The 22951-nt window shown below is 55.1% G+C and overlaps 3 protein-coding genes across 10 annotated transcripts; all 3 read right to left on the reverse strand.

The window, feature by feature from the left end:
• Positions 1–342: 342 nt before the first annotated feature.
• On the reverse strand, positions 343–7911 carry LOC147128693 (antigen peptide transporter 2-like). Of its 3 annotated transcripts, none has more exons than XM_086017057.1 (12): positions 7651–7909; positions 6638–7237; positions 5473–5587; positions 5251–5381; positions 4613–4818; positions 4244–4441; positions 3997–4125; positions 3092–3283; positions 2809–2982; positions 1991–2153; positions 1751–1887; positions 677–1081 (listed from the first exon to the last, which is right to left on the reverse strand). In XM_086017057.1, exons 2-12 carry the CDS (start codon positions 7227–7229, stop codon positions 827–829), a joined length of 2292 nt encoding a protein of 763 aa, XP_085873183.1. In that variant the 5' UTR covers positions 7230–7237; positions 7651–7909; the 3' UTR covers positions 677–826. The 3 variants fall into 3 exon arrangements, with proteins under 3 accessions (XP_085873182.1, XP_085873183.1, XP_085873184.1); XM_086017058.1 differs by having other exon boundaries at positions 938–1081; positions 1636–1887; positions 7651–7910; XM_086017056.1 differs by lacking the exon at positions 1751–1887 and having other exon boundaries at positions 343–1081; positions 7651–7911.
• A 2109-nt stretch (positions 7912–10020) lies between these two features.
• LOC147128694 (dihydropyrimidinase-related protein 2-like) lies at positions 10021–16445 on the reverse strand. 5 transcript variants are annotated; one of them, XM_086016112.1, is made up of 17 exons: positions 15519–16167; positions 15158–15435; positions 14045–14133; positions 13456–13640; positions 13196–13360; positions 12991–13052; positions 12789–12869; positions 12645–12713; positions 12296–12367; positions 12136–12207; positions 11770–12038; positions 11545–11686; positions 11364–11448; positions 11190–11275; positions 10935–11114; positions 10658–10808; positions 10021–10557 (listed from the first exon to the last, which is right to left on the reverse strand). In XM_086016112.1, the coding sequence occupies exons 2-17, from the start codon at positions 15407–15409 to the stop codon at positions 10466–10468; spliced, it is 2052 nt and encodes a 683-aa protein (XP_085872238.1). In that variant the 5' UTR covers positions 15410–15435; positions 15519–16167; the 3' UTR covers positions 10021–10465. The 5 variants fall into 5 exon arrangements, with proteins under 5 accessions (XP_085872238.1, XP_085872236.1, XP_085872239.1 ...); XM_086016110.1 differs by having other exon boundaries at positions 15158–16167; XM_086016113.1 differs by lacking the exons at positions 15158–15435; positions 15519–16167 and adding an exon at positions 16421–16445 and having other exon boundaries at positions 13456–14133.
• Positions 16317–22949, reverse strand: jakmip3 (Janus kinase and microtubule interacting protein 3). Of its 2 annotated transcripts, none has more exons than XM_086016109.1 (22): positions 22563–22949; positions 22232–22474; positions 21832–22071; positions 21505–21705; positions 21105–21218; positions 20240–20395; positions 20017–20154; positions 19654–19689; positions 19495–19566; positions 19023–19127; positions 18727–18855; positions 18567–18650; positions 18439–18501; positions 18131–18229; positions 17967–18059; positions 17793–17846; positions 17611–17676; positions 17469–17537; positions 17297–17374; positions 17000–17233; positions 16758–16883; positions 16317–16510 (listed from the first exon to the last, which is right to left on the reverse strand). In XM_086016109.1, exons 1-21 carry the CDS (start codon positions 22695–22697, stop codon positions 16767–16769), a joined length of 2526 nt encoding a protein of 841 aa, XP_085872235.1. In that variant the 5' UTR covers positions 22698–22949; the 3' UTR covers positions 16317–16510; positions 16758–16766. The 2 variants fall into 2 exon arrangements, with proteins under 2 accessions (XP_085872235.1, XP_085872234.1); XM_086016108.1 differs by having other exon boundaries at positions 17787–17846.
• Between the last annotated feature and the right edge of the window lie 2 nt (positions 22950–22951).

Genomic DNA, 22951 nt, shown 5'->3' on the forward strand with positions numbered 1-22951 from the left:
GCAGAAGCAGCTGAAGCAGCAGCAGCAGAAGCAGCAGCAGAAGCAGCACTCGTGACGACTTGCGATTCACACGAGTCAGCACACTTCAATTTTGCTGCAATTTCCAAACCTCCAAGTCGGCTTTCCTGCAAATGTGATTTTCTGACACATACAAGGTAGCAATTCTACAGCTACAAAATTCCATTGTTTTTTCACAAATACACGTTTTTCCAGTGCGGATACAAAATTACTCACACCTTCGAGTAGTTTTGGTACAAGTTAGTTACTTTTGGACCACATTTATGCACTCTCATCTCACCGGTGTCGCGAAAAAGGATTTGCACTCTTTGTCCAGGTGGCATGCCCTTTTGATTTGACTGATTTATTTTATTTTATTGATTTTTTTTTTGTTTTTTTTTTTTGCTCCTCCGGGACACACAATTGTCGAAATTGCTTCGCTGGACTTCCTTCCTTTCTTCGGGCAACGCTGGGAGAAAAGCTTTCATCAGTTGCACCTGGTTAACTGACTTCATTTTGCCCGATTGTCCTCCAAAAGAATCGCTCGACTTGAATCCATGTGAATCACTTCGGTCAATTGCATCCCGAACGGAAATCGCCGCACAAATCAAGTTGGATTGATTGATTGCGTCACGTCGAAAGGCAATAGGCCGCATTTCAGCAAGCCTGCTCAGAAAAGAAAAGACTGCATGGCGGCCGCACAAATCAGCGGTCGTGCGTGGGCCCTGACCTTCGTGCGGGGAGCGCACACGGAGGTGCGCGGGTGCGCTGCCGACTTCCCGCGCACACGCCGAGTTGATCGCATATTTCAAATGTGTTTCAAATGTGTTCACAGGTGCGAAAGGCGCCCCGCGATCGGCTCCGGCGCGGCCGCGACTTGGCCCGTCGGTCGCAGTCGCCGGTCGAAGAGCTCCTCCCTGAGTTGCCGGTAGCGACCCCCCCTGGCCATCAGCTGCGCGTGCGTGCCCTCCTCCGCCACGACGCCGTCCTCCATGAAGACCACGCGGTCGGCCCGCTCCACGCTGGCCAGGCGGTGTGCCACCAGCAGGACCGTGCACCCGCAAGCCACCGCCTCCTCCAGGGCCTGCGCGGGGCGGGGGCACACATCGGCCGACATCAGACCACATCACAGGGGCAAGGTTACCCACGTCAAGCAAAACTAACAAAGCAACTACAACTACAATTGGAGGGGAACAACACATTTCCATTCGCCAAATAAAACGAAAGCAAAAAATGATTGAAAAAGATGAAAAAACTCACCGACACGAACTCAGACTTTTATCAAACTAAAACTAACGAGAATTACAGCAAAATGTCTTTGGTCGTGGTCGGTTCATTTCATACAGGCGCTTCGAAAAATATGCCAAACATTTCGTTTTTGCTGCGCATCCATACAAGGAAGCTCAAACACGAGGATTGCACTTTACAATACTTTTTTTTTTTTTTTTTTTTTCCAAATCTTGCACTCCAAATATTTGTAGAAAACTAAAATCGGTAGATTAACACCAATTAAAAACTGAAATAAAACGGAGCATTTTTGAAAAGGGTTACAAAAACGAACAAACTCGCCCTCAAAGTAAACTGAACGGCATTTCAACAAGAAAAGTCCAAACCGAATGAAAAGTAAGTAGCGGTAACCTGATTCCTTGTAACTTTGTCTCAGTGGCCTAGCTCAAGTAAGCTTGCTGCGCTGCAGCGATCCGATTTGCGCGTGCGCGCGAGTTGCAAGTGTGTGAGTCGCGGCGCCACTGACAGCCTGTTGCGCGTGGACGTCCATGTGGCTGGTGGCCTCGTCCAGGATGAGGACCCGAGGTTGGCGAAGCAGGGCCCGCAGCAGCGCCAAGCTCTGCTTGTCGCCCTCCGACAGATGCGCGCCGCCCTCGCCCACGTCTGCGCGTCAGCAGAACAGCTCGTGAGGTGGCGCGCCCGCCAGCCGCGCGCCCCGCCCGCCCGCCCGCCAGCCGCCTCCCTCCCAAGCCACCTCCGTCCCCACCTGCATTGTCGTCGGCCTCCAGCTTGGCCAGCAGCCGCCGCGCTTTGATCCTGGCGGCGACCTCTCGCACTCGTCCCAAGTCGCAGGCCCCCTGCAGGCCGTACTCCAGGTTGTAGCGCAGCGAGCCGCGCATGACGACCGGCTGCTGGGGAACCGAAAGCACCTGCGGGAAGGCCACGCGCGTGACGCCGGCGCTGCCCGTTTGGGGGGAGGGCGCCCCAATGCCGGCCGCCTTGGCAAGAACGCCGCCAACACCAGGGCAGACGTAGACGAGCGCCGTGCACGTCGCTGGCGTCGGGCCAAAAGCTCAGAAGTGCCATGTTGCTCCACTTCCCATTTGTTCCAAAATTGATACCGTTGCTCAGTCCGAACGCGTGGGTGTTATTATTTTTGTTTTCTATTCCTACGCGCGATTGACCGATCCAAAGTGTTGAAAATGGTTTGCCGTCTCTCACTATGCAATGCTAATGTCTCGCCTCTTACTGGATCGGAATTGCTCAGCTGTGCGATTGGAATGGAAGATGGGCCGGCATTCGAGACATTTTCTTCTTCCCACTCCCTTTCGGGCACGTGACTTTTTCTTGCCAACCCGCTCATTGCTTTGTGGATTGTGTTGCTGGAATACCACGCTGACTGTGTCACTTTTCTTATCGCATGAAACTTGACATTTTGGGGGTCTCCTGACTGTTTTGGAGCTCCGGTCTTTGGCTCGACGCCAGCAATATGGAAGCTCCCTGTAGCGTGGACTCCAAAGTTGCCAGTGGCGCAGACCTCAGCCAGGCAGGCAGGCAGTCGGGCAGGCGGGCGGCGGCGGGTACCTTGCGATGCAGGTAGGCGTTGCCGTAGGCGTGCAGCGGCCGTCCGTCCAGCAGGATGTCCCCCCGCTGAGGCTCGTACAGTCGCTTGAGGAGCCCCACGCAGGACGTCTTGCCGCTGCCCGACGGGCCCACCAGGGCGGTCACCTTCCCCGCCTCCAGCACCATGGACACGTCCTGAGCGCAAAGGGCCGTCAGGGGGCGGCACGGCCGTCAAACGGCGACACGAGCCGCGGCGACACGAGCCGCGGCGACACGAGCCGCGGCGACACGAGCGGCGGCTCACCTTCAGCGCCGATTTGCCCGGCGTCGCCAACGGGTAGCCGAAGGTCACGTCGCGGAAGACGATCTCGCCCCGCAGCTCGTCGGGCGCCAGGCGACCGTCCGCTCGGCGTTTGGGCGAGCGATCCAGGTAGCTGAAGAGTTTGGAGATGTTGCCCACCGAGGCTAGCGTGTCACCGCAGCACACGAAGATCTCCTGGTGGGGCAAGTCAACAGCGGTCACCAAAACACTTGAGTCCGCCACTCAAGCCCCATTTATGGCCGGCCGGAGAGGCCTGCCTGGCGCACACGCTGCCTGCACACTTTCTCTTTCAAAAACCCCCTTTCGGGAGTTCTCCCCTTGTGCGTGCGTCAAACACGTTGGGATGTCTTCAAAGGGACCTTTTCAAGTCGTCTCTCAGCTGTCCTGAATCTGTGGACGTGTTCAAGTTCACTGGACGCAGTTTTCTTTGCGCCCCCGCTTGCTGGTTTCCATGACGACAAACCAAAGTATTATCTGCATTTGTATTTGATTCGTTTTTTTCCAAAGAACTTTGAAAGTTCTGCGGTGGATTGAAAATGCGCCAAACATCACAAAGGCGGAAAAAGCTTGACTCGCTCCGTGCGCAGGCACCGACGACGCTGCTGCAGGGCGCGCTGCGCCGCGCTAGTTCCGGGACCTAGATTGGACAGCTCTGTGTTTGACACAGAGTACGCGGGCTCAAGAATTGAACTGCGGAAGAGGGCAATGACAATGACGACGAACGTGTGCTTTTGGGAGGCCAAGGATGGACAATTTCACAGATGCCACATTCATTCAAATGACGGCCATATGGAAATGATGGACGGAGAGGACTTGATTCCATGATGGAGTTCAACTCTGGTCACCGGCGGCGACAGTTGAAGAGCGTTCGGCCCGGCGTCCCTCACCTTGAGGTTGTGCGACATGGGCTTCCGGAACAGGAGGAAGGTCAGGAGGGTCCCCACGCTCAGCCGCCCGTCGGACACCAGCGAGCGAGCCGCCAGCAGCATGGCCGTCTTGGTTAGCAAGCTGCCCAACTGACGGGCGGCGGGAGGGAGGGAGGGAGGGAGGGAGGGAGGGAGACAAAGAGGTCGGCGTGAGAAAGGGGCCACGCGGCGGCCCGTGTCGGCGCGCGCGCGCGCGCGAGTGTCTCACCCTGCGCAGGAGGGTGAAGAAGGATTTGTGTCGATTGGCGCGCGCGTTGATGTCCTTGAGGCATCGCAGCTCTCGACAAAATCGTTGGGCTTCGTCCGATTGGCCGCGGAAGCTTCGGACGGTGCGGATTCCGCCCATCGACTGATGACAGAGCTCTTGGAGGCGAGCCAGGCTGTCCTGCTTCTGCTCCTTCAGTTCCTGTCAGGGTCGACCTCATGGCTCAGGAATCACGGCTGTCCGTCCTATGACGAACCCTCGTCTTCCACGGAACCCACCGATACTTGCTCGGCCTACTGGGGACGACCCGCGCGTCTCGGAGATGCGCGGGTCCCACGTGTATGCGTGCCAATGCCGCGCGCCCCGGCTGACCTTGTGACGGCGGACCTGCTGTCTCTGCAGCGCGGCCAAGACGGGGATCTCCACGCACGCCAGCCAAGTGAGCGGAGGCGACAGGTACAACATGGCCGCCAGCATCAGGACGCTCTTGATGCTGCTGCGCAGCATGGCGTTGGCGTTCAGCGTCACCGTCAGGCCCATCTGGTGCACGTCCGATTCCAGGCGGGAACCAAGACTTCCTGACGCAAGACAAACACACGCCGCCGCTCTTGCTTCTCTTCAATTTCCGCCCTGGCCCGCCAGCGGCCCAACTTGACACTTTTGACCCGGAAGTGTCACTCCAACACGCGCTTTTGCTCACCGACCCCGAGCGAGAACAGTAAGTGAGAAAGGGAGGCTTAGTCCATCGACCGTTAGCTGCCATTGTGCTCGTTGATCATTTGATTGATCCGACGCACGAGCGGTATCGGTGAGTGGTCGGACTGGCATCGGGTTTGAGAAAAGTGCGATTGAACATGCCCGACAAAAAAACACCCATCGTTTTGGTTCCACTTCCATGGGGGAAAAAACACACCATCCAAAAAGTCATCACGCAGCGCTCGCAATTGAAAGGCCAAAAGCGAGGACGGACGAAAAGGGGGCCCGAGTGGTACGACCGGAGGCGCGCTCACCTGGGGGGTTCTCCTGGAAGAAGAGCACTTCCTGGGCCAGCAGCGTGCGGAACAGCGCCACCCTCAGGCGCTTGTTGAGGCGAGCGTGCGTGATCTTGAAGCATCCTGTCCTCAGGCCCGAGAAAACGCAGCTGCGGGCGACCGGGGCGCTGCGTTAGGTCAGCTGGCGACTGAGCCCGGCCCAGCCCGACCCAGCCCGGCCCAGCCGCGCCCCCTTGTTACCTGGCCACAGAGAAGCACGCCAGCGTCGCCAGCGCGGCGTAGAAGCCCGAGTCCAGCGTTTGGCCACGGAGCACGTCCGTCACCCTGCCCTGCAACAGCGGCACCAGCGTGTCGCCTGTCCGCATACGACACAACTTGCTTGACAAAATGTTAGCGCCTCGTTGACGCGTCCGCTTGACAAAGCGGTCGCAGTTTTGGCCCGTGCGCGCTTCTCGGTGGGTATTTTGAAGCCAAACTTGCCAGCCAATCAGAGAGGGGCTTCCCCGAGTAGCAGAGCCAACCGAACGGTCGAGCGCAGATGCCAATAAAGATTCACCTTCAACTGTTTTTAGGGACCGGGTTTTCCATCGCGGAAAAACTACGATGCTTATTCTTTTTTAACTCAGCAAATTTACTGGCCGCACAAGCGCGAGTAGATGAAAAGCAACTTTTGGTTGCAAAATGGCAGCCGTCCGTGTCTGGCCAGTCTGGAGCTTGCCATCAACTCCCTTTCTTCACAAGCCGTGAGACCTTTTCCCAAATTCTTGCTGCGTTGCGCTCGGGGCGAAGGGGCCGTTCCAAACACACTCAGAAAACGGACGCTTTGGGGAAATCTTGTCACGTCGCCAACTGGGGTGCGGGATTTTCAGTGGACATTTTCGGTGGAAGGTGGACAAGCCAAGCCTCCCATTGCAGAGAAGCAGCAGCTAAGCCGTCAAAGAAGTAGCGCATGAACGCTCGCGTGCGGCCTAGTGGCTGAGAGCGCACGCATGGCGTAACTGTCGACTGGGTGCGAGTCCTGCAAGCCAAGTGTTTTGTGCACACTAAGCCGATGAGACACCTCCGGACGGACGCGTGGATTAGCGGTAAAGGAGTTCCTTGGATTTGCCGTGCTACTGGCGCCGGCGTCAGCCAAGTCCCACCCTCGCCATCGGCATGGGCGTCAACCGAGGTGATTCGCCTTCTAGTATGGTGGGAAGACCAAATCTTCATAGCTGTAAAATGAAGGTCTGCTGGGTTATCACCGTGCAGTGGATACAATTGGAATTTGCAGATGGATGGATGAGAATGGCGAAATGAGGGAACAAACAACGGCTAAAAAGCAACTACGAATAAAGTGAGGTGAGTTAAGGTCACATAAGGCCATTGTGTGACAGTACAAAAACTTGCCTCCATATCAACTTACAGGCCACGGTGAGGATGATAAAGCCGCAACCCGCAGTCAGGAAGCGCAAGTCGGGTCTGAAGTACTGAAGCAGCCTGGCCAACACGCGGAGAGAGTCCGGTGCCGATTCGGCCTCTCGCGCCGAGCCGCCGCCGCCGCCGAAGGCCACTTCCCAAAAGAGGCAACTCAGCGCCGAGCACAGCGCCACCTGCAGCAGACCGCTCATTCCGGGGGGGGCGACGGGCTCCGCCCACAGCTCGGGGCCGCTTCGGAGTACGGCCGGCAAGAGGACCAGCAGTGCGGCCAGCCTGCGCAGCACCACCTGCTGCTTCTTGGCGGCCACTGCGCGCGTCGCGGCGTCAAGGAGCGCCCACTTGAGCGCGGAGGCGGCCCAATGCTCCAGCGCGGTTGCGGTTGCGTCTGCGCCTGCGTCTGCGCCTGCGTCTGCGCCTGCGTCTGCGCCTGCGTCTGCGCCTGCGCCTGCGCCTGCGCCTGCGCCTGCGCCGCCGCCCCCGCCCGCGCCCCGCACCAGCAGCAGGCCGCGCCACAAAGTCCACGTGAGCGACGCGTCCACGAGCAGCAGCAGGAAACCGCACAGCATGACTGAAGACATCGTGCAGCCTGACAGGCAGACAGCCAATTACAAATTACACGTCTAATAATCGATTATTAAAAAATAATTGAGAGCTCCATTTGTTTGTTTTTGTTTTTTTGCTGGGCGCGGGGGTGTACTCTGTAAGAAGCAGTTAATTTAATCGAAATTGAAATGAAAGTTAACGGCTGTTAAATCGGGAAGAAAAATTATTGGGCACAAACCGTTTGGTATCAGAGAAATAACGACGCAAATCTCAAAACGGTTAAGAAAAAAAATCACCAAAGAGCGCAAGTGAAACGCCGGAAATTGAATTTCTGGGTTACAAACAGAACAACTCAAAAGGACAAACTTGAAAACAGCCTTAAATGTCATCGATGCTATCAGCACAACCGGCACATGTCGCGACACAAATATGTCACGAAACAAGTTTGCGACTCACCTTCCAAACTGACGAACGAACGTCGAGCTCCTTCCCTTTATATCTACTTTCACTTTCACTTTGGCCAAGAACGACCTTTACCACACATCCTTGTTCTTTCGTGTCGTTAGCTAATATTTGCAAATGGCAAATTGACAACACGTTCAGTGTATTTCGGTGATTAATATTCGGATTATTTTTGGTTTAATCTCAGCGAATCAAAAACACGTCACATGGCGATTGGAAAGCGAAAAATCACTGGGCGGAAGTTGAAAAAAAAATAGTTGCCGGAAGTTGAAAAAAAAATAGTCGGTAGTTGCAAGTGGCGAAGCGGGCGTTTACCGTTTGATTTAATTTACCTTAAAACAGGAGTTGATTATTCAAAATAATGTTTTTTCAACCGAGAAATATTTCATGTTCAAAAGCATTGAGATCATGAATTTTTTTCTTCCATTTTTTTTAGCACTGATATTACACGTTAGTCATCTCGTGACTCACATGATGATAAAAGATCTTATAGTATAAAATTACACCCATCCAAAGCTAACAAGAGTATTAGAATATTCAAATAATGATAGAAATGATAATTGTAAAGTCAAGTCGTACGATTAAAACAATAAGATTATGGTATTAAGATACTGACTAATATTAAAGAACACTAAAGTAATGAGATTACAAATAACAATAAAAGTATAATCATCTCGGCTGTCCTTCCAAAAGCAGCTGCATTTATTTGTTTGTTTCCTGCATGCCGATGTGCGATCACAAGCACAAGGCAGCTTGTTTTGTTGATGTCACGGCGCCCCCTGGCGGCGCGCAGACGACAAGTGCGAGTCAACGACTAGTCGATGGGCCGGCCACACTTTCTTCTGGTCGGGCTCTTTGGCCGCCACGTTGACCACGTTGGCCACGTTGGCCACGTTGGCCAGCATCCATCCACCGAAAGGCGGGGATCAGGAAGACGGCGGCCGAGGCCACGGCGGCGCTGCAGGTCCAAGAAGACGTACAAGTATTGCCCCGTGGAGTCCACCAGGATTCCTTCACCAGGGCTGTGGAGTCTCACTTTTGATATGCACTGCAACCGTTTTTCAAAATAACTATTTTGATTGGCCCAGCAAATCTCATTTTCTTCAAACGTAGGTTAGACGTTCATTTATTTTCCTTGGGGCCTCCTCCCCTCAGTGCTTTTGTATTTTAAAAAAAACAAAAAAAGTTGTTTGGTCGGGACGTGGTTGGTTGCTCCTATAGTTTGGCGATGATTTGCTCCAAGGGAGCAAAAAGGGGAAGTCAAATGCTGCAAAACGGAGGACCCGATGCACACGAGCCGAGTAAAGACAACAGAACTTGCCGTCGCTACCGGAGTCGACAGCTCCATCCGTCCGTCTCTGGCGCAACACAACGACGGTGGCTGAGACTGTCTGGGTTCCAAATTGTAGAAAGACAATTCAGGCCGGGTCCCACGCCCTCATGTAGCCTCCCCGGACCGCATAAACCGTGGCGAATTTGAACACTAAATTGAACACACGTGCGGGCGAGTCGCAACTAAGGCGACGTCACGCAACCGACACCGCGACCTTTCGAGGACCCAGCCCCGTCGGATGTATTCTTTTTCGGGCTGCGCTGCATGCAATTCTGGGGACTAGTTCTCGGGGAAAAAAACCAAAAAACAGTTGTACATGTAATTGGAGCGTTGTGGGTGTAGAGGAAACGCCAGGCAGCGAATACGATCATTCTTGTTGCCTTTTTGACTCTTGTCGCGCGTTTTGAGCCCAATGATTTTATTTTTTTGCTTTTCCCTGGCGTGCTCGTGACGACGCCGTTGACGTGCCCGAACGTCAAAAACGCGAGAGAAGCGACTGGCGAGTCTGGACGAGCAGAAAGTGGAAAAATGCAAGCAGGAAGTAGACGAAGTTGAGTCCTCCTCAGTCGGCGTCGACCGCCCGCTCGCTCCTTCGCTCGCTCGGCATGCAGAGCCCATGCTTACTCCGGCTAGGAACGCCGTATGTACACGAAGCTCACTCTGCGTACTCACACTCGTACCAATATTGCAGCCAGAAAATGCATGACATCCTTGACCCGACAGAACAGAATGTGAGTGTGGGGGTGGGGCACTTCCAGGCAGCGCGTTGCCGGAAACAGCACCCCCTTACTAACTCTGGCTAGGAAGGCCGTATGTACATGAAACTGTCGGGATAGGAGGATTGTGCTCAGTGAGAGAAATATTCAGACCCACCCTCATTTTTCCACGCCCACCCATGAGCCCCCGCTCCAGTGTCTATGTGCCAGCAATCACCCTGAGGAAAAAGGGGCCCGTCTTTCCACTCCACTAACCGACTGAAAAAAGGGATTTCAGAATTTCTTTCACAGCATACAAGAAGAAGAGAAAATCACTTTTATAATCCCCTATTTTATTGCTACTGGCATACTACGATGGAGAGTAAGTTACCTTAAGTATAGAACAGGTGAGGAGCAACAAGGTAGAGTGGTGACATGTTGATGCAATGGGTAAATCTAGAGCCGGTCGCTCCGTGTCAGGGACCAAGCGGTCTGTCCGGCCGTCCGGGATTCTGATCATTTCAACCGCGAAATAACGAAACAAAAAGTGAAACCGTGCGACACAACCCAAGAGTACTAATAGTACGGGGTCGGAGGATGATATTTTTCACGAATGCGGACGAAGGGATGAGGACGGTAGGGTAGCCGGGTCGCAGAGGGAGGCCGGAGCGGCAACTCCCTCTGGGTAAATATTGATCAAGGGATCGTAAAGAGAGGAAGGCTTGATCACAGGTTAAAATGTCACTTGTTTGGACTTAAGCACTTGAAACAAGAGCAGTTTTTAAGAGAGTGAAGTCACGTTTGATCGTCCACCAGGCGGTGCCACGATCTTCTGAGCTGACCGCCGAGGAATGTGGTCATCGATCTGAGTTCCTGCGGGTAACAAAGCACCGGTTCATGATGTCCGCAAATGCAAAGTTTGAAGAGAAACGGCTACTTTTCTTCCTAGTCAGTGAGTAGTAAATCTCTTTACCGGCCAAGGTGAAGCTTGATTGGTGGAGGTTTCGGGGGCCAGTCTGGATTTGAAGACAAGGCGTCGCCGTCTTAGGCGTGATCAATTTGTTCGGAATCGTGACATCGTGGACCGGTCCATCGTACGATCCCCGAGGGACACCCCGATATACCTGAGCAAAAATCAGCGCATCACAAGTCAATATGTTTGAGAGCCTGCATCTTCTTTTGGAGATCCGAAGCCCCCTTCTAAGGCTTTCCCGATTCGTGGGCTTGCTCATCGTGCAGGATCAGCTGACCTTGTTGCGAGCTTTGATCCGGCGGTAAGCACTATCGGGGAAGGCTTTCCTCGGAATGAAGCGTCCGGAACCTTCCGTTCCATTGAATTTCCCATCCCGCAGGACAACCTGGCCACCGGCGATCACCACTGAGGCCACACCTCTCAGCTCCAAACCCTCAAGGACGTTCACTTCGACTGTCTACCACAAGCGGGACTTGGACGACTTTTCAATGGAACGAAACCACATGACTTGTTGTCAGACAAGAGCTCTTACCAAGTTGTGTGTTTTGGCAGAGACCGTTTTGGTGGCCGCTGGATTCCAAACGACAATGTCGGCATCAGAGCCGACAGCGATCCGTCCTGTTCAAGCACACGGAGCACGCTGTTACACAAATTGTACACACGTGGAACCAATTGTTTCTCTGCATCTTGATTACAAAGGCGGTACCTTTGCGAGGGTAGAGGTTGAAGACTTTTGCGGCATTGCTACTCGTCAGAGCTACAAACTCATTCTCATCGATCATCCCCGTACACTACAAAAAAAGGAAGAAATTCAAGCACACATCGTCAAGGTGTTCTCGCTGCCGCAACGAGGCAAAAGTCTGAGCGGGCCGGCGAAAGTATCGTACCACGATTCTGTCCCAGACCACAGACATCCTCTCCTCGATTCCATTGGTTCCCTCCGGAATGAGAGTAAAGTCGTCTTTACCCACGGCCTTCTGTGCTGTGCAGAAGCTGGCTTGAGCGCTGGAGGTCACCTGGAGGTCGCCGCTGGAAAACAGCGTCCACGCATACATGACGCGACGCGCTAACCGCGGCGAGGGAAGGGCTGTTGTCAGGCAAACGGGACCAACCACGCCAAGAGAGAGCTTAGGTAGCGTGCGGTGGAAGGATCGGGATTGAGGGGCGGGCTCATGAGCGGCGCTGCGGCCGTAGCCCAATCTTTGGACCAATACTGCGAGCCGTCCACACCCAAACCGGCGGCGATTGGCTCCCCGTAGACCACGACCCCTGCCCAAAGACAAGCGGCGGCGGCGGCAATGTGACTGAGCGGGCGGCCCAGACACAGAGCTTTCCCGTTCTCGTCTCGAGCGAGATGGTCTGTCTCTCGGCGCGCCGTTGCCTAAACACAGACAGGTGCCGGAGTCTGGCCCGTCAGTGTGCACTTTTCTCAGTGGACGCAGCCGAGTAAGAGTTGTGACAGGTGTGCGAGGCTTCACGTGGACCGTTGACCGTTGCGCAACACTCTCAGCCTTTGTGACTTCCTGTGAAGCGGCGAGAGAGGCCCCTCCCTACTCAGGGCAAATTTGGAGGAGGAAAACACCGGTCACCTTTCTTCCTGGCCTTGGCGATCACATCGGCCGCAGATTTGCTCATCACCTTTGTCACATAAAGCGGACAGTTTGCCTGTTTTGCAATGGCGACGGCTCGGTGGACCGCCTCGGCCTCCACCTGGAACATACGTTCGCATCGCGTGGGATTCTTTGCAACTCTCTTGGAGCCTGAGAGCAGGGCTGTCCAAGCTGGGTCCTGGAGGGCCGCCGTCCTGCCCGTCTCCCGTCGGCCCCCGCCGCAACACAGCTGATTCAAATGACCAAATGATCAAATGAAGCATCAGCCTCTTTTGAATCGGCCGCGCCGCGGCGGTCGGGACGGACTTGGAACGGCAAGAAAGCGGCCCTTGAGGACCGGAGCCGCACAGGTCTGCTCGAGAGGAGTGAAAATGGACCTCTTCGGGGTGAGCCAAGAGGTGTCCTTCGGGTCCAGTGATGCCAAGACCGAGAACCGTCTTTTGCCGCTAAAAAACAGAAGGCAAGTGGTTTTCAAAGCCCTTGCAGTCGACGGCCGCGCCGGAGAGCTCCTTTCGACTGACCTCAGCGACAATGTCGCCATTCTCGGCGTGGACCAGGGCGACGGCTCCCAAATCCCTCAGGACGCCAAAAGCCTCATAGAGCTGCGGGGAAGAATGCAACGGGACGCGGATTCAGTGCAATGTGCGGCGCCATCGCGACTTGAATGACAACAAGGGAAATGGTGGCGCACAGTCCAAACGGCGCGAGGAACGGCTCTCGCACCTGTGAATCGGAACTCTGATAGCTGTCCTTGTAGCTCATGAAGAACAGGAAAGAGTTGACACCTGCAAGGCAAATCGGCTCATCGGACAGCGACTGTGCACACCCCGGGTCATGATTGCGGACCAATCGCAGGATGGACGAGCGTTGCCACTCCTCGGTAAAAATCGCATTCACGATATTAGCCGTGAGAGAGCGTGGGAATAACCTCGATCCTTGACAAGAATCTCCAGGTCCCGGCCAAGGCCGCGGTGCCAGCGGGTGACGTCCACGTGGAAGGAGAAGTCGCAGCAGGCCCTCGGGCGGGCCGCGTCCATCCATTGCTCAAACGCCAGCAGCAGATCGGCCCCCGGCTCGGCCAGCACGTGGTCGACTGGGAAGAGAAAGACGAGCTGAAGCAGCGCCGCCTTCACGCCGGCCTTCGCCAAAGCGGGCCGGCGTGAAGGCGGCGGACGGGCGCCGGCTGACTGATCATGGTGGTTCCGCCGGCCAGAGCCGCCCGAGTCCCCCGGTAGAAGTCGTCGCAAGGCTTCAGGCCTTTCTGGGAGGCGTGCAGGTTGGTGTTGGCGTCCACGCCTCCCGGGATGAGCAAGTGAGCGCCAGCCTCCACTATCCCAACACCTGCAGGGACCACCAAATTCTCCCCAATTTGTCTGTGCGGGGAACATGAGCGCACATCAACCGGACAACTGCCGCTTGCTCGCTTGCTCGCTTGCTCGCTTGCTCGCTTGCTCGCTTGCTCGCTTGCTCGCTTGCTCGCTTGCTCGCTTGCTCGCTTGCTCGCTTGCTCGCTTGCACTTGGCGTGCCGGAGGAGCTCCGGACACCAAACGTCACTCGCCAAACTGCGCTCATCAACATGCACTCAAACGTCTGCGCGAAGCGCCGCACAAATGGCATCGCGTCATCGCCACCGAATTCAAATGAGCACTTTTTAGCAAGTGCAGCGGACCAGGTGTAACTCGGAAAGCATGAGCGGAGCGCAAATGACACACTTTGATTGTGACGTACAAATATTTGAGTGGATCAGAATGAAATGTGAGAAGGAAAGCAAGCTACTTGATAATTCCGTCCTCGATGTAAACATCGGCATAAAAGGAATGGTCGTCGTTGACGATCTTTCCTCCTTTGATGACCAGCCGGTTGTCCTGGAAACAAACAACACCCATGTATTGATTTAAGGCACAACAGACACACACAGGCAAACGCTTCACATCATCTCCAGATGTTTACGGTTCAAACTGACGCAGTCGGAGCACTTTTCTCCCACAAAATTGAAGTCGCTCCAGTGCCGGATTCGAAAGCCAGATTTTGCTGTTTGTTTGACGGTGTAGCGGCAGGGCTGGGCGATTTTTGCAAAAGACGGAATTGAGAAGCTTCAGTGTGATATTCACCTGCATGTAAAGGAACATTAAAGTGACATCATGCCAGCAAAGTCTTCCGAGCTGTGACGCCGACAATGCACGCACGCCGCGCACTAGAGAGGCTGCGTGAGGGAAGCAGTCCTTTGGAAAGGCTTTCCCATCAGCGCTTTTCAATTTCATACTAATGCCCTCACGTTGATACCTAAAAGCAAGACTTGATGCGACTATTTTGTCCACATTTTGGTTCAAATTTATTTTCTGTCGCTTCAGACGGAGACTTGTGGCCTGAAAGTCATCTCATGGTATCAATTGAATCCCTTCGCAGTGAGTCCTAGTGTAAAGATCACAATCAAGCATTTCTGAATGGTTGATTTCAATGTGAAAGGTCAACATTTCCTGGAGAAATAACCCCATGTCCGATGTTTTGCTCCTCTTACGTCCGGCAGTCGATTCGGGATTGTGAACGTGTAGTGTGGCATAATCAAGATTGCCCAACTGGCGTCGAGGATGCCTCGCGACCAGGCCACGCAAACAGAGGGCGGCGGGGGGGGGGGGGGGGGGGGCGGATCGACGGAATGCAAGGACGGAAGCGCTTGAAAAAGGAAGAGGACGGACTTTATTTTTATGAATAAGAAAGGAGGGACGAGGACGGAAGGGTACCCGGGTCGCGGACGGACTGGCAAAACAGGGTGAAGTAGTTTCAGTCATTTAATGAAAGGTCAGGGAACGGACTTGTTACCCTTTCAATGGATTTTGTTGCCTTGCGAACAAGCTAACAAGGTCGCGGTCTCAAGGCCGTGGCTCGTACCTGGACGTGTCCAGAGGGGGACGGTGCAAGCGGGCCGCCTCCCCTCGGCGCGTCTTCCCCGGCGGCGCGGGCCGCTCGGCGTCGCCGCGTCTGCGGGCTGAACGATTCAAAGTTGAGCGTTTTGTTTTCAAAGGCTCCTTCCACGCTGCAGAACATTCCGCCGTATTTCATCCGAGGCCGAGGAGAGTCCGAGCCCAGCTTGGACAACAGCGACGCGCAGTCATCGTCCTGAGAAATTCTTCTTTCCGACATGTCACCGCCGCAGAGAAGAGATGCGACTGAAAGGGGAAACGCCGAGACGACTGCTGAAAGGCAAGAAATGAGGCCGGCGGTGGGTGGGGAGATCTGACCTAAAACCGACCTGAAGGGAGGACCGAGAGCAGTCGAGGGGAAGAAAGCGCCCATCAGAGCCAATCGACTCGTACGAGTCACCCGTCGAGTTCGTTGATAAACACGCCAATGGCGGCAGCAAAGAAGTTGGGCGTTCCTGAGCACAACCCAAAATGACGACAGCTGACCTAGCTCACGCTTTGCGCCTGTCGCAGGAGCCCGGAGGAAAAGCAAAAGGTGTCCAGACCGAGAAACCGTGTCATATTCTGTGACATTGCGGCTCCAGCGCACTCACATCAGCGCTCATTCATGTCGACGTTCTGAACTGGATTACTATGCCTGTCACATCCGCTCAGTCAACACACATACACACAACCTAGTTGTTTGATAGCTTGACAGCCTCAAAGAGCTCAAGGAGCAACAGCAACGTCGGAATGCATCATCCCACTTTCTTGGACTGAAAGTAACAACGAAGGCACTTGACCCACAAAGCTGCGTCCTGAGGCAAATGGAGATGAAAGGCAAATGGAAATGAAAGTGCAAAAGTCACGGCCAGCGTTCATGTGCGCGTTTCTGGCTGTGTTCCATGCTCTCGACTTGAATTGGCCACACCGGTGAGGGAAAGGTTTCGCAACACTTGACTCGTGACAAGGGCGCGGCGCAGATGTGCGAGCGGAATAATGCAGGACACGAAGAGCGCGCAAAAGTCAGCAAGCGGTAACGTGACATTTTCTTTCACGTTTGCTTCCTGGCAGGCGCCGCTGCTGTTTGCGAACATCCCAAAACGTTGACTTGGGCCGACATTGGGGAGAAAAAGGCATGACGTGTGTGCTGGTCAGGCAGTCTTTATTTGCACCTTTGAAAACAATGTCCACAACATATTTCTGTCAAATGTTGACATCTGAGACAACGGGCAGTAGAAGCCACCATCACCTGCTCTGGGAATCGGCGCACAGGCATCGCGGGACGTTGAGGTCATCTGGTTTCAGGGTGGCCGAGTGCTCAGTCGCAGGAGGCCGGACGCTAAAAGACAGAGCCACAACCGCAGCAAAATGTTTTCCACTCCGTGTACAAGTGCGCGTATGTATGTATGCACGTTTGCTGGTTGAGGAAACTCAAAATAGACGCTGAGCCGGGAGTGAAATCAAGAAATGAGAAGTCATAGCCGAAGCAAATGAAGAAGAGAAACGCCACATGCCAATCAAGCGAGCAAAGAGCGAGGATGTTGAAATCAGTCAAGCGGCCATGTCGGATGTTGACGAGAACTCACCGGCTGGCGTTAGGACCACAGGATGAAGGCCAACGAGAAGAAGAGAAAGAGGAAGAGAAACTTCTCCTCCAATTCTTTGATTTGTCGCTCCTGAGCTTCGATGAATTCTTGCAACTCTCGGTTCCTCTACGACGGACGGAGGACGGGCGGAGGACGGACGGACGGACGGACGGACGGACGGACAGACAAAGGCAAAGTTGCCGACGTAGCGTAGCGAGGACGTGCGTGATTTGGGCGCTGACCTGTTGCGCGACTTGCAGCAGATCCATTCTCTCTTTGAGGATCTGCGCGTCTCGCTCCCGCAGCTCGCACATCAGGGCTCGCTTCCATCGCTCGGTGGCGCTCCTCAGCCCCTCCCTCTGTTCCTCCGTCAGGGCGTCCCCGGCGCGGCCCCGGCCGGCCTCGCGTCCGTGCGTCGGGGAGCGGTCCTGCTGTCCGAGCGCCTCGTACAACATGGCCTCCAGCTCCAGGATTCTCTGCGCCCACCGCCACAATCCTGGTCCGTCAGCGGTCCGCGGGGAGAGGGGCGGGCCGCTTACCTTGTGAGCCTGATCCATGGAACGCTTCCTGAAGTCCAGCTCCTCATCCAGGTAGCCCTTCTGCTTGCAGAACAAATCCTAGCGGCGCAGAAACAAAAGCCCCCCACGCACGGTTCAAGGTCAGAGTGGCCCCAGCTGGAGTCGCTCTTTGCCGACGCCGCCTCCTGCCTACCTTCTCACTTTCGATGTCCAGCATCTTCTGTTGAAGTGCCGACTTTGTCACTTGAATGGATTCCAACCACTGGCAAAAGGTCATCATTGGACCGCTGCTCTCGCGCCATCGCAGCGCGCGTGCGCGTTCGCGCGCGCGTTACCTTCTCGGCCAGAGTGAGAACGGTCCTGGCGTGAATGACAACCACCTGCTCCTCATTGGTCAGATTCTGAAAGCACAGCGGCTTGCCTCAGGTGCACTCGCCACACGTCCAAAAGTCCCATTTGGACGTGAGCGAAAGACGCACGTTCCAGCGGAGACCAAATGAGCGGAACGTACACTTACGGCGTTATCGCCCAGGATGTCCAGCTTCTTCATCAGATCGCTGATGACGATGTCCTGCGGAAGCAGAGAAGCTGAGAAGCTGAGGAGCTGAGGAGCTGAGGAGCTGAGAAGCTGAGAAGCTGAGAAGGTGAACGCGGCGCGTGGAAGGCGCCGGGCCACGCGCGCGCTACGTACCGCCACGCCTTCCGCCTCGCAGTAGATCTGCAAAGGACTCAGGCAGTCCGGGACCTGCTGAAATTTCATGACGGGGGAGCGCCACTCCCTCTCCTGAGCCCAAACGCGCATTTGTCATACGTGCTCTCATGTCAACATTTTGCCGTCCGAGCGGGTGGGATCACCTCCAGCTCTAAGATTCGGAACTCAAGTAGCTCGTTTTGGTCTCGGACGTCCTGGATGTCGTTTTTCAGATGCGCTTCTTCCGCCTCCATCTGCCTCACCTGAAAAACGCAACAAGACATCTTGCAGGGATTGTGTTGTTTTCTTTTTCTTATTGGGTGGGGTGGGGGGGTTTCGGCAGGGTTTGTTTGTTGGGCAAATGTCTTCTCTTCTTCCACGGCTCTTTCGTGCAAGTGAGCGACCTCAAGAAGCTGCTTTCTTTTGTCAAGTTGAGCAGCAAGCTTCCGATTTGCAAATGAACGAGATTCACCTTTGCCAGCAACTGCTGGTTCCTCTGATACAACAGCTGCTTCTCCTCCACCCACTTGACATCCTGCAAGATGATGACCATCGTCAAAAACACCACGCGCAGCGCATTGTTCCGTCACTAGAGCCTACCCGTCCTTGTTGTTTCACCGCAGACTCCAGATCCGTTACTCGGGTTTGATATCCGCTGATTTCAGCCATCAGCTGTTCTCTGGTCTGAAAAGAAGCAAGCAACTAGCATTGCGCCTTCTCTGAGAAACGGAAGCTCCAAGCCGCGGGGGGCGTGCCTCACCTTCATCTCCTTCTCGGGGTCATAGTGGTCCCCGCTCGTCTCAGTTAGCAGAGCGTAGGCTCGCTGCAGCGCTTGATATTCCCGCGTCAGCTGGCGGTAGCGAAGCTCTGCCTCCTCACGAACGCACACCTGCGACACAAGACTACTGCCAGAATCAGTCAGACCGGTAACAAGCCCCTTCCAACCCCGACGTGGAACACAAGAGCGACTTGCGGCGGAAGATGAACATTTCGCGACGTTTCCGATCGCTTCCGGACTCGAAAGGCGTTGAAGCAAAAGGCAAAGGCAAAGGCTACCTCTTCGGGTTCCGTGTCAGGGGTTTTGTCGGTGTGAAAAGACAAGGACGAGCCGTCCGAGTCCAGCGACACGTCTTCGTCGTAACCATAAAATGTTTCGATGACCTGCGGACAGAGCAGAAAGCTCTTTGGACAAAGCAAGCTGCTAACGATACTTTCAATTCGTGACAACGCAGATGTCCATTTTGCAGAAGCGTGATCAAAGCCAAGGAAAACGTCGCTGAGTCCAAAAGCTTCACTGAGACATAAAAGGCAGGCGTTCACTCATTTGGGCCCCATCGGCCGTCCAGTTGGTCTCTGTCCCAAATATTCCAGGACGCGACAGCGCTTATGTTTGGCCATCCATCCATTCTCTGTGGCGCTTCTCCTCACTTGGTCGCTGGAGCCTCTCCCGGCAGATACAGTTGCGGCAAAGCAAAAACAAAAGTGCAACAAACAACCACACTAACGGACACGAAGAAAGTTGGCTCACCCTGCAGGATCTGACAGTCCGTTTCCTCCTCAATGATTCTTGGCGTCTGTATCGTAATACTACGTCTCTTTCCTGCCGTTGACACAAATACTTGAGGTTTGAGATTCTTTGAACGCTTGGGTCTCAACATCATGGCCAGAGCACGGAAGGAGAACTCACAAGGACGTTTTTGACGTGACCTCCCATTTCCAGAGCCTGGAAAACAATGGGACGGACTATCAAAGCGGCGGCGGGGAGTCGTCAAGAATAGCCGCCGGTGAAAGCGGCTGACTGCCAAGACCTTCGTTGTCGCCGTCGGGCAGAGCCCTGCCGTCTTTTTCAGGCCACGCTCTATTTTTCCGAGGTACTGAAGGGACTTTTGCTCTCAAGTTCATTGGAGCATTTTGGATGGCTTACAAACATGGGCAAATAAGTCACTGAGCCATCGTGGCGAGTTGTGACAAAATGTGAAATTGAGCACATTTGGAGGTCAAAGGTTTCCTGTCCGACAGCGACAACGTGGGCGCTGGTGCGAGGGAGGACCTTGGACAAGTCGTCTATGATGTGCTGCTGCTCCACAACTTGAAGTCGCATAAATTCCATTTCACTCTCCTCCTGGCTGTAACCGTGGTAACCAGCACACTGGCTGCGGTCCAGGTCATTCAGCGAACTCGGCCTTCTCTGCGGATCACAACAAACGCAACTTGTAGGGCATCTCTCCACACTACTCCTCCCAGCCAAGCGGGAACAGGCGGCGCAGACTTACCATGGTTGCCATCTCCAAGTTCTCCTGCGTGACAAAGCGCACTTTGTTTTCAAGGCGACACAGCACCAGCGATAGCTCCTCATTCTTCCGGCTCAGACGTTTGTTTTTGTCCAGAAGAGGAAGAAACTGACTCTCTGTTTCCCTCAGCCGCTTCAGCTGCACGTCCCACCCGACAGGAAACGCAACGCACAGGACGTGAGCGGCGCGCAACGGAGCGCGGCGCAACGCGGCGCAGCGCAACGCAGCGCAACGCAACGCAACGCAGCGCAACGCAACGCAACGCAACGCAACGCAACGCAACGCAACGCAACGCGACGCGACGCGACGCAACGCGACGCGACGCAACGCAACGCAACGCAACGCAACGCAACGCAACGCAACGCAACGCGTGCGCCGCAGGCTCGCTTGGCCAACGACCGTGCTCACAAACAAAATCAATCAGGCCGGGACCAAAACTCAATGGCTTTATACGGACTCATTCCGCTGGCAAGTATTGTTCATGTCCGACGAGTGCATTGTTGGAGTGGCAAACGTTCTTGGCATCCACACCAAACGCACACTTGTGCTTTCTCCTCCCGCGGGCGCTTTGCGTCGCGTACTTCAAATTGCGATAGCTTACGTAGCTGCCTTTTTGTCTCCGAACGAGCCGTCGGTTTGGCTCCCCGCAAACTGCGCTCTGCTATTCGGACGCCCAGGAAAGGTTTGCGCTTCGGCCGGCACCCGGCGAGCTCCCCTCGGAGGTGGCTGAACGCGCGCTACTGCCGGGGGAGCGGCGGGAACGCGGCACAAAACGATCGCTCCAAGGAATGCAAGAAAACAAACGCACACATTCAGACATTGGCAATAAACGCCGCCGATCAATTACCAGTTCGTTGCGTTCTTCGGACAGCAGAGCATTTCGATCCTCCAGTTTCCTGATGACTGCGCTGAGCTCAGCAACTTTCAGTTGAAACCTTCGCGTATCTCGATCCTCCTGAGACTAAAGGTGTACGCACAGGCAGACAAAAACACGCAGGACCCGGTTAATCGCGTCAGCGGCGTTGTGGTCACGTGATCTTCGGATTCAAAGTTCCAAACGGTCAGCCGGCATTTGCGCTCCATTGGGATTTTCTCGGCAATAAGCGGTGAGGACGCAGCAAAGAATCGTGGGACAAAATGATTCTTTCATTGATGGTGACGTGACGTGATTGGATGCGCACGTTGGCGTGGCGAACACAAAGTTGATTTTGGTGGGAGCGGCGGGCGCAAGAGGAGGCCGGGCTTACCATATGTAGAGGATTGATAGCGGTGGTGTTAGCGACATTTCCAGAGCAGTTTAGCCCCGTCCTTTGGGCATCCCTCAGGGCTGCGATTTGCTGCTCGGCAGCCTGAGTCTGCAGCTGAAGCCGGTGGGCGTGGCCAGCCTGGAGCCCCAGGGCTTTATCCAAAACACTAACCGCGCGGTCCTTCAGTTTGATCTCGTCCATCTGGACACACAAACGGGTCGCGCTTGGTCAGGCCAACTCAATCTGACAAAAGCAAATATCCTCAAAGCAAGAGCTCCGGTCGACATTTGGGATCGATCGTCGCGCGTTTGGCGAGATGGGCCCTACCAGTCGCCGGATCTCCCTCTCGCAGTCTCGCTTGGTTCTGCCGAGTTCCTCCTGGTGCTGGCGATGAGCGGCCCGCAGCTCGGCCACTCGGGCCTGGCAGGCCCGGTGGGCGGCTGCCAGAGCGTCTTCGGCGCTCCTCTTTGCCCCGCGTTGCTCCTGAAGCTCCTGCTGGAGACGACATCGCTCGGCCTCCCAACTCCTGCGCGTGTCCTCCACCTCTGCCAGCAGAGCGCTCCTCACCTGATGAGCCGCAACAACGCGCAGGCCGTCAGACGTCTGCCGCTGGCCGCCAGCTACGCGCGGCGCTCGGCCGGGCGCCAAAGGCCGCTTGGCTCCCAGCCGGACACGTGAGCATGCAGAGAGTCCCGCGCGGCTCGGCCGCGCGGCTCGGCCGGATCACCTTATCCATGGAGCCGTCCCTCAGGCTTAGGACCAAAGCATTCAGTCGCTGGATCTCGCCATCTTTGATTTTGATCACTCTCATCAGCTCCATCTCATGCTGCCGTAGTAACGACTCCCTGCTAACGGCTAACTCTTTCTGCTTCTCCTCGTGGAGCTTGCTTTTGAGTTCCGTCATGGCAACGGTGGCGCGATGGTGCTCCGCCCGCACTTCCTGACTCTTCTCTCTCTCCAGACGGCTAACCTGATGTCTCACACACACACACGTCAAATCTGCATCCGCATCAGGACGACTTGGCGCCCCCGCGCACGCTGCGTGTTGAGGCCTTCACCTTGTTCTTCTCCTGCTGAAGTTCGAACTGGAGGTCGATCAGTTTGGCTCTCAACTCGTCATTGGCAGCTTGGACGGTGCCCATGGTGTCCGCTCTCTCACCCTTGGCCCGCCCTCCCGGAGCTCGTTTGGACATTTCTTACTTGAGTCTTGCTAGTTGTCGGTCAGAGAGCACAACATTTGTACCTGGACAGCACAAACACACAACACAAGATGAGAGATCAACATCTTGAGCAGGACACTGCCGCGTCACGCTGCTTTCCGCTGCCTTTGAACTGGACTCGGACTCAGACTCAACCTCAGTCTGGACGTGAGCGTCCGGATGCGCCTGGGCCTCAAATGAGTTGAAAACATCATGCCGGAACAGCGGAACCTCAGTTCAACACACCT

Source organism: Filicampus tigris, chromosome 19, assembly GCF_054856515.1.
Source record: "Filicampus tigris isolate MCC_2025a chromosome 19, RoL_Ftig_1.0, whole genome shotgun sequence".
Classification (NCBI taxonomy): Eukaryota; Metazoa; Chordata; class Actinopteri; order Syngnathiformes; family Syngnathidae; genus Filicampus; species Filicampus tigris.

Excerpts from the sequence above, each read along its gene's own strand:
- LOC147128693 (XM_086017056.1), bottom strand. The coding sequence starts at position 7,229 with ATGTCTTCAGTCATGCTGTGCGGTTTCCTGCTGCTGCTCGTGGACGCG. Across the intron at positions 3,284-3,996 it reads CCATGTCGCACAACCTCAAG|GAGATCTTCGTGTGCTGCGG; the intron begins GTGAGGGACGCC and ends TTGCCCCACCAG. Across the intron at positions 2,154-2,808 it reads ACGCCTACCTGCATCGCAAG|GTGCTTTCGGTTCCCCAGCA; the intron begins GTACCCGCCGCC and ends GCCTTCCCGCAG.
- LOC147128694 (XM_086016110.1), bottom strand. The coding sequence starts at position 15,562 with ATGGGCGCTTTCTTCCCCTCGACTGCTCTCGGTCCTCCCTTCAGGTCG. Across the intron at positions 14,134-15,157 it reads CCCCCTCTGGACACGTCCAG|GACAACCGGCTGGTCATCAA; the intron begins GTACGAGCCACG and ends GTTTGTTTCCAG. Across the intron at positions 12,368-12,644 it reads TCTTGGCTCACCCCGAAGAG|GTGGAGGCCGAGGCGGTCCA; the intron begins GTCCATTTTCAC and ends CGTATGTTCCAG.
- jakmip3 (XM_086016108.1), bottom strand. The coding sequence starts at position 22,697 with ATGTCCAAACGAGCTCCGGGAGGGCGGGCCAAGGGTGAGAGAGCGGAC. Across the intron at positions 18,060-18,130 it reads TCCGAATCTTAGAGCTGGAG|GAGAGGGAGTGGCGCTCCCC; the intron begins GTGATCCCACCC and ends GTTTGGGCTCAG. Across the intron at positions 17,375-17,468 it reads TGGACATCGAAAGTGAGAAG|GATTTGTTCTGCAAGCAGAA; the intron begins GTAGGCAGGAGG and ends CTGCGCCGCTAG.